Source organism: Phalacrocorax carbo, chromosome 9, assembly GCF_963921805.1.
Source record: "Phalacrocorax carbo chromosome 9, bPhaCar2.1, whole genome shotgun sequence".
In the NCBI taxonomy this organism is placed as follows: Eukaryota; Metazoa; Chordata; class Aves; order Suliformes; family Phalacrocoracidae; genus Phalacrocorax; species Phalacrocorax carbo.
The window spans coordinates 32,744,043-32,760,426 of NC_087521.1; the positions used below are offsets into that span (position 1 = coordinate 32,744,043).

A 16,384-nucleotide genomic window follows, 5' to 3' on the forward strand; every position below is an offset into this window, starting at 1 on the left:
CCCCCGGTGGGGTGGGTTCTCACCCTGCATCGAGGGCACAGCCGCTCGTGGGAGCGCCTTGGGCAGGGCACGGTGATGCCGCTGCCGCGGGTGGGCGCAGGCCTTGCTGCCTCCCAGCTGCCTTGCCCCCTCTCCTCCCTGCCCCCAGCTCCCCCCGCCACCACCTCCCTCCCTTCCAGCCACACTCAACCCCTTCTCTCCCTCCTCCCGCAGGCCATGGCTGCCACAGAATTCCTCATCCGGGTTCTGCTAGGGACCATTTGGTACCCGCAGAAGGTCGGTGATGAGCTGGATGAGGCCACGCGCGAGCGCATGCAGCAACGTGCGCAGCTGCTGAGCTTGGAGATGTCTCGGCTGCTGCAGGAGCTGGAGCAGAGCCGCCAGGAGCCAAACAGCCAGGAGCCGAGCAGCGTGGCCTGGGGAGCCCTGCTCTTTGCTGCCTTGCAGCAGTGGCAGTTCCGGGCCATTACTGGAGTCCTGGTCCTGCTCTTTGGGCTCTGGTGGTGGCTCAGCAGAAGGAGCCGTGAGCAGGATGGCAGCAGTGACGAGGAGAGCTCCAGCAGTGACAGGGAGCAGGTGGAGGAGGCACAGGAGGAAGAAGAAGGAAATGATGATGCCGATGACCTAGGAAGGTTTTTTGAGGAGCACATACAGTGGCCAGTCCAGGACCTGGCCACAGAGTGCCAGCTGGTGAAGGACTTGATGGACAACCTCGTCCTTGTCTTCCAAATGCTCTTGTCAAATAGTTTGATGCCGGTGTTGCAAGCAGCCATTGGGGTTGGCAGCGCCTTTGAAGGTTGGAGTCCCCGTGAGAAAGACATCACCTATCGCCTGCTCGTGCCCCTGAAGCCCCCCCGTGGGCATGCCTTCCACCTGGAACTCTGCACTGACGAGGAGATGCCAGTGAGGTGCTTCTGCATCCGCGTGGAGCTTGTGTGCACGTGCATGACAGAGCAGCTGGCAGGAGAGATGCTGTGTCTACTCCACCACCCCGAGGAGGAGCTGAGGAGGAATCAGGACCCCAGCCTCCTAGACACCCTCTGTACAGGCTCCTACCTAGATGTGCAGAAAACTGCTCGCTGGTTGCATCTGTTGGTGAAAGGTGCCTGGGTGGTTTTGCCTCAGTCGTCCAGGTGTCATCTAATGATGCTGCCACCCAGTCGCTCCTGCAAATTCCAGGTGACAAAAGATTACAGCAAAAAACACACCATTGAGATGATGTTTGGGGTGCAGCAAGGCGACTCGGACATCTTCCTGAGCAGCCAGAGTACAGAGGCCATCTTCACCCCAAGCACAATTTGGTCAGAGAGCTACGCTGTGGCTGAGATGAAGTTCTTCAGGCACATAGCCCGGCAGGTCCCGCGTGACAGCTTCCACCTCAGATGCCTGCAGCTCTGTGCTCGCGCCATGGTGGGCACAGGCTTTTCCACCTATACCTTGAACACAGCTGTGATGCACCTCCTGACCACCATACCCCTGTCAGGCTGGCGCAGGAGGGATTTCCTGCTGCGGCTGCAGGATATCATGCGATACCTGCGCTGCTGCCTGGAGGAGAAATGCCTTGACCACTTCTTCTTTGGCAATGAGAACATGCCCCAGGAGATTGTCTTGCCCCCAGCTTTACAAGCAGCCGAGCCACCCAACCTCTTCCAGCACCTGGCACAGGATCCAGCCGCCCATGCTGAGGCACTGCATGACTTCTATGAGCTGCGTGATCGGCTCACGAGACTGCTGATCTATGGAAACTGAAAGAGGTCTTCCAGAGCTGTGTTTGCAGGGCTCACAGCCAACGGCAGACAGTGACCTCCTACTGCAGGGAAAAAAGAGGGGAGAACACATGCAACAAGAAAGGCAGTTGCAGAAAGAAGGGGCACAGGCAGGAGCAAGAAGAAAAACCCAGTGTTGCTCTGGATGTGGGCAGAATTTTGGTGGAGCGCCTTCTGGACGTGCCAGAATCATTTGTCATGGTGGAGGAGCTGGTGGATGAACTTCTGCGTACCTGCCGAAGACTCTGCAGGAATAGTTTCATGCCGCGACTGATGCCAGCCATTGGGGAGGGCAGTTTCTGCCAAGGCTGGAGTCCCCGTGAGGATGACGCCGTCTACCGCCTGCTCGTGCCCCTGCAGGCCCCCCGCGGGCACGCCTTCCACCTCGAGCTGGGCACTGATGAGGAGATGCCGGCAAGGAACTCCCGCCTCCGTGTGGAGCTGGTGTGTACCTGCACGAGGGAGCGGCTGGTGAAGGACATGCTGTGCTTCCTCCACCACCCCAAGGAGGAGCTGAGGAGAAATCAGGGTCCCAGCCTGCTAGGCACCCTCTGCACCGGCCCCTACCTAGACGTGGAGAAAACCACACGCTGGTTCCAGATATTGGTACGTGCAACCTGGTGGGTTTTGCCTCGGTCGCGACACAGCCGCCTCACAGTGCTGCCCTCCAGGCGCTCCTGCAAGCTCCGGGTTGTGGATGCTTCTGATAGTCTCCTCCTGATTGAGATGCTGTTTGGGGTGCAGCAAGGTGACTCGGACACCTTCCTGAGCATCGAGTAGGCAGAGGCCAGGCTTACCATCAGCGGGACGTGGCCAGAGAGCTGTGCTATGGCAGAGGTGCCAACATGCCAATAAATCACTTGTTGAACACACAAGCGCTGCGTCCCTGAGGTTCCATGCATCACTTTGCTGGGGAATGCGGGCATGGGGTGCTGACAGCTCAGCTGCCACACAGTCGGCCAACATTTTGCAGAAGAGCGGGTGCAGTGCCCTCTGGTTTCAGTGATTCATTGGGCCTTGCCTTCCCAGGTGGTGCAGGCTAATCCTAGTAGGCAGCTTGGCATCACGCAGCTGCTCAATCCCTTGCCAACAGTGGGCAGGCTGAGTGCATCAGCAGGGTGAAAGGGGGAAGACTTGTGGGTTGAGAGAGGACAGTTTAGCAGCAAAAGCTACGTGGCCAGGTAAAGCAAAACAAAGAATCCGTTCACTACTGCCCTGTTCTGCTGAGCAGACCTGCCTTTACAGGAAGCGTTCACCTCCCTGCAGCTTGGGTTACCAGGAAACTTGCTAGCCTTGTACAGCGGCCCTCAGATTATTGTCAAAGAGCCATAGAATAGCTCAAGTTGGAAGGGACCCATAAGGATCATTGTGTCCAACTCCCTGCTCCTTGCAGGGCTACCTAAAACTAAGTCATATGACTAAAGAGCATCATCCAGACGCCCCTTGAACTCTGGCAGGCTTGCTGCCGTGACCGCTTCCCCGGGGAGCCTGTTCCAGTGACCAGCCACCCTCTTAGTGAAGAACCTTTTCCTAATGTCCAATCTGAAATTCCCCTGACGCAGCGTCAGTCCATTTCCTCATGTCCTAGTGCTGGCCAGCTTGAACTCTAACCGAGCTTTGGCTGCACAGATTTTCCCCCTACAGTGGCAAGCCCCATCTCTGTCGTCTTCCCGTGTCGCCTCTCTTTCCTTGCTTCCAGTGTCCGTACACTTTCCTTCTCCACCTATGTTCTTGAAGAGGATCCCTGTTCAGCCAAGCCGGCCCTCTGCCCCACTTGCTTGACTTCTGACACCTTGGAATTGCCTGCTCCTGCGCTCTTAAGAGATGGCTCTTACAAAGTGGCCAGCATCCATGGACAGCCAATACCCGTGAAAGCAGATTCCCAGGGAACCTTACTAACTGCTTCAGCAGCCCCAAGTCAGCTCTCCCCTCATCCAGGCTCCAAGTTCTGCTGGCAGCTTTCCTCTATCGCCAACGCCTGGGAACTCCATTACTTCGTGGTCACTGTAACCAGTGACCAAGACAGCCACCAATCACCACGTTGCCCACCAGTCCCTCTTTCTTTACAAGCAACAAATCTAGGAGGGCACCTTTCCTGGTCGGCCCCCTTAGCACCTGCACCAAGAAGTTATCTTCAGTGTGCTTCAGGAATTTCCTGGACCTGTATATCGTACAGGAATACCTGTACGATATTCCCAGTTGACGCCTGGGAAGTTCAAACCACCCATAAGGAAGAGGGCAGTTGATCCAGAGATATCCCTTACTTCCTAGTCCAATAATTCATCGGTGGCATCACCCTGGCTGGATGGTCAGTGGTAGGCTGCTACAAAAGCATCCGCTTTATTTGCTTTCCCCTTCACCCTTAGGCGGCGGCTCTCAACCATGCCGTCCCCAGCTGCAAGCCCTGTGCACAGTCCAGCCCCTCCTTTCCACCCAGTGCTACCCTGAGGCGCGGAAACAAACTCTACAACTCACGGAGAGTTATAAAGCAGGTAGGTTTATTGCAGCCCTGGGTGCAAGGGGGGTCGCTCCTCCTGACTTGCACACTGCAAGTCCTGATGGACAAAGCTTATATTGCTCAGTTATATACATACGCATTAGATTTCCTGGCACTAATTATAATACTTGCCTCTTAATTACGCATGCATTTTAAGTCCCTTCTTCCACATATGGTCGGTCATGAGTTGGCCCATCCAGTAATCTTGCCAGTGTATTGCAAGGGGTGTTGGTTTCAACAGGTGTTCTGACTCTTATCTAGATGGAGATGTCCTTAGCTCCTTTTGTCTTGGTTTTGAGTGGCACCTGCTGCTAGGTTGTTTGCATCCCCCCCAGGATGTTCCCCATCAGGCTTGGGAAGATTACATCCTTGGGTGCATTCTTGCCTGAGGCCCCTTAAAGCAGTGGCAGTCTGAGGCTGTTGCCTGTTTGTCCCGGGTGCTTCTGAGGGGAACCTCAGGGATCACGGGGTGGTTTCCAGACAGGAGTTTGGTAGTTCTGCAGCGTCCTTATAACTTTGTTTAGGCGCTTCTTGTCCTGACGCCCCTCTGACTCCCCCAAAGCAACAAGTTTCCGTCATCATGCAAGCTCTGCCTGTTACCTTACAGCCCAAGGCTACCTCGTTATCCTGGCTGAGTTTTGGCTCCGGGCCCCAACATTTGTTGCGCTACACTAGATTGCATTGGTGACGTTTAACTATGCATTCCCTGAATCAACCCCTCCGCCTCGCCTGCCCTGCCTCTCTCTCCTGAAGAGCCCGTAAGCGTCTGCCACGTCACGGCACACCAGTCACAGGACTCATCCCACCAGCTTTTGCGTACGCCGATGACGTTCTAGCTCTGGGACTGGGCCAAAGCTTCTAGCTCCTCTTCTTTATTCCTCCTGCTGTGCGCATTAGCGTAAAGATATTTCAGACGTGCTCCGCTGTACTCAGCACATCAGTCAGAGTGGTACGCGATGGTATCTTCCCCAACACCCTTTTTCCCTTAACCTAATTTATACTATTTTTTACCTTTCAGGTGGAGCTTGAGTGACTCTAGTCATACGCACCTTTATTATGATTGGTGTAAAATTCCCTTGCTTTGCCCAGTGAGGGGTGGTTGCATCTTAGAGGCAGGTAGTGAAAGGACTAAACCCCTGACAGTCCCTGACTCAGACCTAATTGTACGCATCCTTCTTGTCTTGTGGCTTCCTCCCTTGCAAAGATAGTGTTAGGTATTTGAAGAATGCCACTTGGTGCCTGATAGGATTAAAAGGACCTTGAATAAGCTCGTAAATTCATCGATAACATAGACTCGGGACATCAGTGCCGAGATAAGCATCAGCCTCTTGTGATAGTCCAAGGCCAAAGGACTGATGAGATAATTCAATGACTATATATAGGCAAAGGAAACCCAAAGTTCAACCATCGGACAGGTGAGGAAGACCATCGGAGACCACTGGAGGACCCCCGAAGACCACTAAAAAGACAACTATGCACGCGGATTGAACTTTTCCATACGTTAATGAATCCTCGGGAACCTTATGACTATGCATGACTTTATAGCATAATAATCTTTGGAAGTTTACCGAATCACTGGAGCACTCGTGGTGGAGCAATCCCCAGTGCTGCCCAGCGCTGTAATAAAGAATGCCTGCTTAATAGTGTCTTTGTTGCTATTGAGTTTTATTTTGGGAACTTTCTGGATACGCCGCTTCCTCTTACGGGGAGGCTCGGACCTTGAAGGATAGTATCCGCAAACTTTTGTAGCAGTAGCTTTTGGGACGGAGGTGTGTTTTGGTATTATAATGATAAAAAGGACAGCATTTTGTCAAAACCATGACAGACTGTTGGCTCGGGGTAGCAAACGTGCAGTGTACCAGCTCCGTGGTCACGGAGCCTGGGCAAATGTGCAGTGTACCAGCTCCGTGGTCACGGAGCCTGGGCAAATGTGCAGTGTACCAGCTCCGTGGTCACGGAGCCTGGCCATGGTGTCTCCACACCGTTCCACCCTCCGGACAAACCCTCCTAGAGTCAGAACACCAAGTTCTCCTGGCATCGCTGACATCTAAGGTTACGAGCCTAGGGGACTTCCATGGAATGGATTGCTCACCTGTCAGCCGCACGCTACCCTGCAAGACTCTTCCATGCTGTACCTTTTCTAAAAACATAAGTTTAATTTCTAAGTCACCCCCACCGATTATTCCACACATCTTCCACTGGGTCAGGTTGCTCGGCGCCCTGTCCAACCTGACCTTGAATGTTTCCAGGGGTGGGGCATCTACCACCTCTCTGGGCAACCTGTTCCAGTGTTTCGCCACACTCATAGAATCTCCAATTGCTAATACCTGACGTGCTTTCCTGGTGGCACCGGTTCTAATGCAGGTGATGGCTCAACTTTGCCCGCTTGAAGTTCCTGGATGCTGTCCGTTACTCCCGTGCTCTGAATTCTCCAATCCCACACGGTCACATCTGCATCCAAGCCCCTCTAACAAACACCTCTGTGAAAGCCTCCCGTTAGCTGGCGTCATAGATAAGTACCTGTAGCAAGACCAACTCCAGGGTCGTTTAGATCCAGAAAGAACAGGTGGATGGTGATGCCACAGAACGACGGCTGCTTTGCAAAATAGTAGTATGTGTGTGTTAAGTAGCGCTTGGTCAAATCACGTTGTGCCTGAATGCTAGAGAAAGGTATAAGAACCTCGTGTAAAACCACGTTTGGAGTGCCCCAGTTTGCATGGGACACCTCATGCGCATGAATAAAGAATTTCTCTTGTAATTCTGTACTTTGCACCCTAGCCTCTCTCCTGAGTCGGTGCGGGACAGTTGCGAAAGTTTCCTAACACTTCCCATGGTTGGAAGCGGTTGCGGGGACAGCCAGCACCGCCCAACTCTCCCAAGACCTGCTGCCTGCTGGCCAGGGCCTCCCGCGCGCAGCCCAAGGCCGTCAGGCGCACAGATGTTGTCCGAAAAGCGGATTCGCTGCCCAGTGTGCAACGAGTCGATAATCACACCCTCAGGAGAGACATTGCTAATTTACTTCAGGGTTGCGCAAGCCTGGCTGCTCGGTGGTTTTCCACAAATCAAGCATAACGTAGCCGGCTACCTCATTATATTTATACAATAGGTCCAGACATATTCTACCTATCCAATACCTACCCATTCTCATCTACAGAGGCATTTGCGAAGCAGTATCTCAGATGCTGTGGCAGGCTTTCATTTCCCAAAGCCCTTCTGCAGGATGAGGCCCATGGCAGGAGCACGGACAGGGCGGGCCATAGTTAAACAATCAGCGAAACCAGAGCCCACTGCATCAGCTCTTCTGCAAAATGCTCTCTAACTGCGCCAGCTGAGCAGGGAGCACCCCGTGCCCATGTTCCCCAACAAAGTGGTGCACAGACACTCGCAGAATCAGCGTTTATTCAAAGACACGATTTATTGGCACCTTGGCACAGAGTAAAGGTCCCGGAGGGGACAGTGTCTCTCAGAGAGGAAGGGCAGTCACCGTCCAGCAGGCAACGGGTGTCTCTGTCGCAAGCCTCCTTGCAACGGCCCCTTCAGCCGCATGGGGCCCCGCTCCCCAGGGCGTGCTTCTTCTGCGCAGGAAAGGCGCAGCAGCAATTCCCACAGCTGACGGAGCTGTGTGTTCTCCGTGTCCAGCGTGCTTGGTTCTGCAGGACCAGCTCCCCGGGGAGTGCTTCCACGCCTGGCCCTGTGCGTGAAGATGTGCACCTCTGCCATAGCACAGCTCTCTGGCCACGTCCCGCTGATGGTAAGCCTGGCCTCTGCCTACTCGATGCTCAGGAAGGTGTCCGAGTCACCTTGCTGCACCCCAAACAGCATCTCAATCAGGAGGAGACTATCAGAAGCATCCACAACCCGGAGCTTGCAGGAGCGCCTGGAGGGCAGCACTGTGAGGCGGCTGTGTCGCGACCGAGGCAAAACCTGCCAGGCAGCACGTACCAATATCTGGAACCAGCGTGTGGTTTTCTCCACGTCTAGGTAGGGGCCGGTGCAGAGGGTGCCTAGCAGGCTGGGACCCTGATTTCTCCTCAGCTCCTCCTTGGGGTGGTGGAGGAAGCACAGCATGTCCTTTGCCAGCCGCTCCCTCGTGCAGGTACACACCAGCTCCACGCGGAGGCGGGAGTTCCTTGCCGGCATCTCCTCATCAGTGCCCAGCTCGAGGTGGAAGGCGTGCCCGCGGGGGGCCTGCAGGGGCACGAGCAGGCGGTAGACGGCGCCATCCTCACGGGGACTCCAGCCTTGGCAGAAACTGCCCTCCCCAATGGCTGGCATCAGTCGCGGCATGAAACTATTCCTGCAGAGTCTTCGGCAGGTACGCAGAAGTTCATCCACCAGCTCCTCCACCATGACAAATGATTCTGGCACGTCCAGAAGGCGCTCCGCCAAAATTCTGCCCACATCCAGAGCAACACTGGGTTTTCCTTCTTGCTCCTGCCTGTGCCCCTTCTTTCTGCAACTGCCTTTCTTGCTGCATCTGTCGGTCTCATGGCTCCTTCTGCTGAGCCACCACCAGAGCCCAAAGAGCAGGACCAGGACTCCAGCAATGGCCCAGAACTGTCGCTGCTGCAAGGCAGCAAAGAGCAGAGCTCCCCAGGTCATGACGCTTGGCTCCTGGCTGCTCTGCTCCAGCTCCTGCAGCAGCCGAGACATCTCCAAGCTCAGCAGCTGCGCACGTTGCTGCATGCGCTCGCGCGTGGCCTCATCCAGCTCATCACCGACCTTCTGCGGGTACCAAATGGTCCCTAGCAGAACCCGGATGAGGAATTCTGTGGCAGCCATGGCCTGCGGGAGGAGGGAGAGAAGGGGTTGAGTGTGGCTGGAAGGGAGGGAGGTGGTGGCGGGGGGAGCTGGGGGCAGGGAGGAGAGGGGGCAAGGCAGCTGGGAGGCAGCAAGGCCTGCGCCCACCCGCGGCAGCGGCATCACCGTGCCCTGCCCAAGGCGCTCCCACGAGCGGCTGTGCCCTCGATGCAGGGTGAGAACCCACCCCACCGGGGGCGCGCGCTTCTGCCCCGGCCCTCGTCCAGCCCAGCTCTGCCTGCGTGCGCACTCACCGCTGGCCCAGGCTGTACTGGGGCAGGGCGTCCTGCTGGCGCCCCTGATAACCGCCCCCATTGTGACTCGTCCCCTCTGCTGTCACAGGCGCCAGAGCGCATCACGGGCACGCCCGCCGGCCAGCCCCGCCCCTCGGCCCCACCCCGGAGCAGCAACTCACAGCTGCTTCAAGCATCCATAGCTTGACAGCCCAATGGCTCCCCTTACAAAGCAGACAAAAGACCCCTGAAACCCTCACCAAACCTAAGATCCGGTGACATGTGCCATGGATACTGTCAGTGGTTGAGCACAGCTGGGCACCAGGTCTCACCAAACCGCTCAATCATTGCCGCTCCACATGACTGCAGGAGGAGAAAATTACAACAAAATGCAGTGCTTTTCGATAAAGACAGGGAGATCACTCAGCAATTACCACCACTGGCAAAACAGTGACTCGATTAGGGGAAATTACTTCATTAATTTATTACTTTATTACCAATTACTTTATTACCAATCAACTGCATTACTGGAATCCCTAATGTATACGATGAACAAAGAATGAGCCAGCACAGATCCCCAGATGAGCTATTAGTGGTGGCAGGTGTACCCCTGAGGAAAAGGAGGTGCTGTTTACAGTCGCTAACACTGAGGCCAAGAGTCACCCAGCATTGGGCAGTTTTCCGTGCTAGGCTGCCTGGCACAGCGGCCCATACCTCCTGCATCCTAGAGCTCTCATCTCAGTATCAGCCAGCCAGCAAAGGCAAGCGACCAGCTTCAGCATTCTCTTTGTTCATGGAAATCAACCTATTTCCTTGACAGTTAATAGTTATCAGCAGGAATTTGGCTTTGCAGTTCTTAAATAACAAACCAGGAAGTCTGAGGACGTCTGTTGCAGAAAGCTTTAGCATAAGTGTTTAACAGCTTGGCATAAGATCACAGCATAAAAACCAAAATGACCTGTGTTAGAAGACTGAACATTCTGTCCGCAGTTTTGAGTAACAGATATCTATAGAACTGTAAGCAAGTGTAAAAACAAGGCTCGTCTAATGGTTTCAGCCCTAAGCACAACAGGAAGTACAACCACAATCACATGGTAAGGCATTTCCATGGCAACTGATAACCTTTTCCATTAAACTGGAGTTAATTTCAGGCTATAATCTGCCAAAGGACAGGGAATGCACAAGGACGAAGCAAGATAGCTAACACCATATGTAGAAAAAGGAAATGGCTGAACTGTGGGCGTGATGGGAGTGGAAAGGAGCAAGAGCAGGACTCGGCATAAGAAAACCCTGTCTCAGCGTGTCACGTCACAGGCAGGAAATGCTCCCTGCACTCCATTGCCACTGGATGTCACTACGTGGGTTTCCCTGCAATCGACTGTGTAAATAACGCACGTGCAAGAAGTCTGCATCGCTTCGCTTTCCCTGGTCCCTAAACGGTGTCATGGGTCTCTCCTAGCTTAGGAGCAAAAAGTATTAATTAACTGGCTTACGAGATACGCTGCCTCCATGGTTGCCAGGGCCCTGACCAGCCCCCCCAGGCCTTCCCTCCGCCCTGTCCATGGCCCAGAATCCCCCTGCAGCTCAAACCAGGGCTGTCAGTCCCTGTCAGAGCGACACTTCAGGTTGTCAGTTTCCAGCTTCCCCCAGCCTTGCCTGGCCTGGCCATGGGCTCCGTTGAGCCAGGCCCACCAGTGGGCCACTATCCCAGCCTGGCCTCGGCCTGGCCTTGTCCCCACAGCCCTGAGCTGCAGGTTGACTTCCTGGCCTGAACTCATCCTGCCTCATCACCGTGAACCTGCTTGATGATCTGCAGGCATGAGTGAACCTGCCAAGGGTCTCCAGGCCTGCCCCACTACCTGGATGGAGGTGGTGGGACAGGCCTTTGTCTTAGCACACTCAGCTCCTGACTTCCAGGCCCTGAGGGAGCGGCTGGCCCTCGCTGTACCCTGGCACAAGTGTCCAGAGTGCCATGATGCCTAGGTTCTGCTGTAAGTCCTTCCCAGGAAACTGCACCCCAACCCCCCACAACCCTCTGCACCCTAATAGATCCTGTTGTTGCGGTACCTGAAAGCTACAGATTAAGTGGCCGTGGGGCAGTCCCAAAGGAAGGTTGAACTGGACCACCAGAAGCCCTCCTGTCAATTTAAGAGCCGTGGAGAAGTGTCACTGCTTGATAGCTGGACCTGTTGGTTTCCCACAACTGCAAACTACAGTGATGACGCCTTACAGCCACTTCTCCACATCCCTCTTGAGGAAAAAGCAGCATTGAATAGGTCTACCACTCCAGCTGGCCCAAGGTCACGGGGAATGTGAGAGAAGAGCTTCCCTAACCAGCAATTTGTTTTAATTAACTAGCATTCCTTCCTGGGAAAGGTTGAGGGGTTCAGCTGTTTGGAAGGCAGGGGGCAAGACGATCTCCTGGGGCATGTTCTCATTGCCAAAGAAGAGGTGGTCAAGGCGATTCTCCTCCAGGCAGCAGCGCAGGTATCTCATGGTATCCTGCAGCCGCAGCAGGAAATCCCTCCTGCGCCAGCCTGACAGGGGTATGGTGGTCAGGAGGGGCATCACAGCTGTCATCAAGGTGTTGGTGGAAAAGCCTGCGCCCACCGTGATATCGACTTACCCAAGTGAACCGAGTTGATTGTTAATAAAGTAATTTCCCCAAATCGAGTCACCCGGCCTTGTCCTGCCGGGTGGGTCTGCGCTTTCTGGCTGTCAGGGCTCTGGCTGCCTGGGGAGCTGTGAGTTGCTGCTCCGGGGTGGGGCCGAGGGGCGGGGCTGGCCGGCGGGCGTGCCCGTGATGCGCTCTGGCGCCTGTGACAGCAGAGGGGACGAGTCACAATGGGGGCGGTTATCAGGGGCGCCAGCAGGACGCCCTGCCCCAGTACAGCCTGGGCCAGCGGTGAGTGCGCACGCAGGCAGAGGCTGGGCTGGACGAGGGCCGGGGCAGAAGCGCGCGCCCCCGGTGGGGTGGGTTCTCACCCTGCATCGAGGGCACAGCCGCTCGTGGGAGCGCCTTGGGCAGGGCACGGTGATGCCGCTGCCGCGGGTGGGCGCAGGCCTTGCTGCCTCCCAGCTGCCTTGCCCCCTCTCCTCCCTGCCCCCAGCTCCCCCCGCCACCACCTCCCTCCCTTCCAGCCACACTCAACCCCTTCTCTCCCTCCTCCCGCAGGCCATGGCTGCCACAGAATTCCTCATCCGGGTTCTGCTAGGGACCATTTGGTACCCGCAGAAGGTCGGTGATGAGCTGGATGAGGCCACGCGCGAGCGCATGCAGCAACGTGCGCAGCTGCTGAGCTTGGAGATGTCTCGGCTGCTGCAGGAGCTGGAGCAGAGCCGCCAGGAGCCAAACAGCCAGGAGCCGAGCAGCGTGGCCTGGGGAGCCCTGCTCTTTGCTGCCTTGCAGCAGTGGCAGTTCCGGGCCATTACTGGAGTCCTGGTCCTGCTCTTTGGGCTCTGGTGGTGGCTCAGCAGAAGGAGCCGTGAGCAGGATGGCAGCAGTGACGAGGAGAGCTCCAGCAGTGACAGGGAGCAGGTGGAGGAGGCACAGGAGGAAGAAGAAGGAAATGATGATGCCGATGACCTAGGAAGGTTTTTTGAGGAGCACATACAGTGGCCAGTCCAGGACCTGGCCACAGAGTGCCAGCTGGTGAAGGACTTGATGGACAACCTCGTCCTTGTCTTCCAAATGCTCTTGTCAAATAGTTTGATGCCGGTGTTGCAAGCAGCCATTGGGGTTGGCAGCACCTTTGAAGGTTGGAGTCCCCGTGAGAAAGACATCACCTATCGCCTGCTCGTGCCCCTGAAGCCCCCCCGTGGGCATGCCTTCCACCTGGAACTCTGCACTGACGAGGAGATGCCAGTGAGGTGCTTCTGCATCCGCGTGGAGCTTGTGTGCACGTGCATGACAGAGCAGCTGGCAGGAGAGATGCTGTGTCTACTCCACCACCCCGAGGAGGAGCTGAGGAGGAATCAGGACCCCAGCCTCCTAGACACCCTCTGTACAGGCTCCTACCTAGATGTGCAGAAAACTGCTCGCTGGTTGCATCTGTTGGTGAAAGGTGCCTGGGTGGTTTTGCCTCAGTCGTCCAGGTGTCATCTAATGATGCTGCCACCCAGTCGCTCCTGCAAATTCCAGGTGACAAAAGATTACAGCAAAAAACACACCATTGAGATGATGTTTGGGGTGCAGCAAGGCGACTCGGACATCTTCCTGAGCAGCCAGAGTACAGAGGCCATCTTCACCCCAAGCACAATTTGGTCAGAGAGCTACGCTGTGGCTGAGATGAAGTTCTTCAGGCACATAGCCCGGCAGGTCCCGCGTGACAGCTTCCACCTCAGATGCCTGCAGCTCTGTGCTCGCGCCATGGTGGGCACAGGCTTTTCCACCTATACCTTGAAGACAGCTGTGATGCACCTCCTGACCACCATACCCCTGTCAGGCTGGCGCAGGAGGGATTTCCTGCTGCGGCTGCAGGATATCATGCGATACCTGCGCTGCTGCCTGGAGGAGAAATGCCTTGACCACTTCTTCTTTGGCAATGAGAACATGCCCCAGGAGATTGTCTTGCCCCCAGCTTTACAAGCAGCCGAGCCACCCAACCTCTTCCAGCACCTGGCACAGGATCCAGCCGCCCATGCTGAGGCACTGCATGACTTCTATGAGCTGCGTGATCGGCTCACGAGACTGCTGATCTATGGAAACTGAAAGAGGTCTTCCAGAGCTGTGTTTGCAGGGCTCACAGCCAACGGCAGACAGTGACCTCCTACTGCAGGGAAAAAAGAGGGGAGAACACATGCAACAAGAAAGGCAGTTGCAGAAAGAAGGGGCACAGGCAGGAGCAAGAAGAAAAACCCAGTGTTGCTCTGGATGTGGGCAGAATTTTGGTGGAGCACCTTCTGGACGTGCCAGAATCATTTGTCATGGTGGAGGAGCTGGTGGATGAACTTCTGCGTACCTGCCGAAGACTCTGCAGGAATAGTTTCATGCCGCGACTGATGCCAGCCATTGGGGAGGGCAGTTTCTGCCAAGGCTGGAGTCCCCGTGAGGATGATGCCGTCTACCGCCTGCTCGTGCCCCTGCAGGCCCCCCGCGGGCACGCCTTCCACCTCGAGCTGGGCACTGATGAGGAGATGCCGGCAAGGAACTCCCGCCTCCGCGTGGAGCTGGTGTGTACCTGCACGAGGGAGCGTCTGGCAAAGGACATGCTGTGCTTCCTCCACCACCCCAAGGAGGAGCTGAGGAGAAATCAGGGTCCCAGCCTGCTAGGCACCCTCTGCACCGGCCCCTACCTAGACGTGGAGAAAACCACACGCTGGTTCCAGATATTGGTACGTGCTGCCTGGTGGGTTTTGCCTCGGTCGCGACACAGCCGCCTCACAGCGCTGCCCTCCAGGCGCTCCTGCAAGCTCCGGGTTGTGGATGCTTCTGATAGTCCCCTCCTGATTGAGATGCTGTTTGGGGTGCAGCAAGGTGACTCGGACACCTTCCTGAGCATCGAGTAGGCAGAGGCCAGGCTTACCATCAGCGGGACGTGGCCAGAGAGCTGTGCTATGGCAGAGGTGCCAACATGCCAATAAATCACTTGTTGAACACACAAGCGCTGCGTCCCTGAGGTTCCATGCATCACTTTGCTGGGGAATGCGGGCATGGGGTGCTGACAGCTCAGCTGCCACACAGTCGGCCAACATTTTGCAGAAGAGCGGGTGCAGTGCCCTCTGGTTTCAGTGATTCATTGGGCCTTGCCTTCCCAGGTGGTGCAGGCTAATCCTAGTAGGCAGCTTGGCATCACGCAGCTGCTCAATCCCTTGCCAACAGTGGGCAGGCTGAGTGCATCAGCAGGGTGAAAGGGGGAAGACTTGTGGGTTGAGAGAGGACAGTTTAGCAGCAAAAGCTACGTGGCCAGGTAAAGCAAAACAAAGAAGCCGTTCACTACTGCCCTGTTCTGCTGAGCAGACCTGCCTTTACAGGAAGCGTTCACCTCCCTGCAGCTTGGGTTACCAGGAAACTTGCTAGCCTTGTACAGCGGCCCTCAGATTATTGTCAAAGAGCCATAGAATAGCTCAAGTTGGAAGGGACCCATAAGGATCATTGTGTCCAACTCCCTGCTCCTTGCAGGGCTACCTAAAACTAAGTCATATGACTAAAGAGCATCATCCAGACGCCCCTTGAACTCTGGCAGGCTTGCTGCCGTGACCGCTTCCCCGGGGAGCCTGTTCCAGTGACCAGCCACCCTCTTAGTGAAGAACCTTTTCCTAATGTCCAATCTGAAATTCCCCTGACACAGCGTCAGTCCATTTCCTCATGTCCTAGTGCTGGCCAGCTTGAACTCTAACCGAGCTTTGGCTGCACAGATTTTCCCCCTACAGTGGCAAGCCCCATCTCTGTCGTCTTCCCGTGTCGCCTCTCTTTCCTTGCTTCCAGTGTCCGTACACTTTCCTTCTCCACCTATGTTCTTGAAGAGGATCCCTGTTCAGCCAAGCCGGCCCTCTGCCCCACTTGCTTGACTTCTGACACCTTGGAATTGCCTGCTCCTGCGCTCTTAAGAGATGGCTCTTACAAAGTGGCCAGCATCCATGGACAGCCAATACCCGTGAAAGCAGATTCCCAGGGAACCTTACTAACTAGCTGCTTCAGCAGCCCCAAGTCACCTCTCCCCGCATCCAGGCTCCAAGTTCTGCTGGCAGCTTTCCTCTATCGCCAACGCCTGGGAACTCCATTACTTCGTGGTCACTGTAACCAGTGACCAAGACAGCCACCAATCACCACGTTGCCCACCAGTCCCTCTTTCTTTACAAGCAACAAATCTAGGAGGGCACCTTTCCTGGTCGGCCCCCTTAGCACCTGCACCAAGGAGTTATCTTCAGTGTGCTTCAGGAATTTCCTGGACCTGTATATCGTACAGGAATACCTGTACGATATTCCCAGTTGACGCCTGGGAAGTTCAAACCACCCATAAGGAAGAGGGCAGTTGATCCAGAGATATCCCTTACTTCCTAGTCCAATAATTCATCGGTGGCATCACCCTGGCTGGATGGTCAGTGGTAGGCTGCTACAAAAGCATCCGCTTTATTTGCTTTCCCCT

General features: G+C 55.6%; 2 protein-coding genes across 2 annotated transcripts; both read left to right on the forward strand.

Moving 5' to 3' along the window:
- Positions 1 to 1,808, forward strand: LOC104040657 (inositol 1,4,5-trisphosphate receptor-interacting protein-like 1). Its single transcript, XM_009508690.2, has one exon. The coding sequence runs from the start codon at positions 76 to 78 to the stop codon at positions 1,747 to 1,749; it is 1,674 nt and encodes a 557-aa protein (XP_009506985.2). The 5' UTR covers positions 1 to 75; the 3' UTR covers positions 1,750 to 1,808.
- Positions 1,809 to 12,258: 10,450 nt separating this feature from the next.
- On the forward strand, positions 12,259 to 14,066 carry LOC135314948 (inositol 1,4,5-trisphosphate receptor-interacting protein-like 1). The gene has a single exon (XM_064460003.1). It carries the CDS (start codon positions 12,334 to 12,336, stop codon positions 14,005 to 14,007), a length of 1,674 nt encoding a protein of 557 aa, XP_064316073.1. The 5' UTR covers positions 12,259 to 12,333; the 3' UTR covers positions 14,008 to 14,066.
- The last annotated feature ends 2,318 nt before the right edge of the window (positions 14,067 to 16,384 follow it).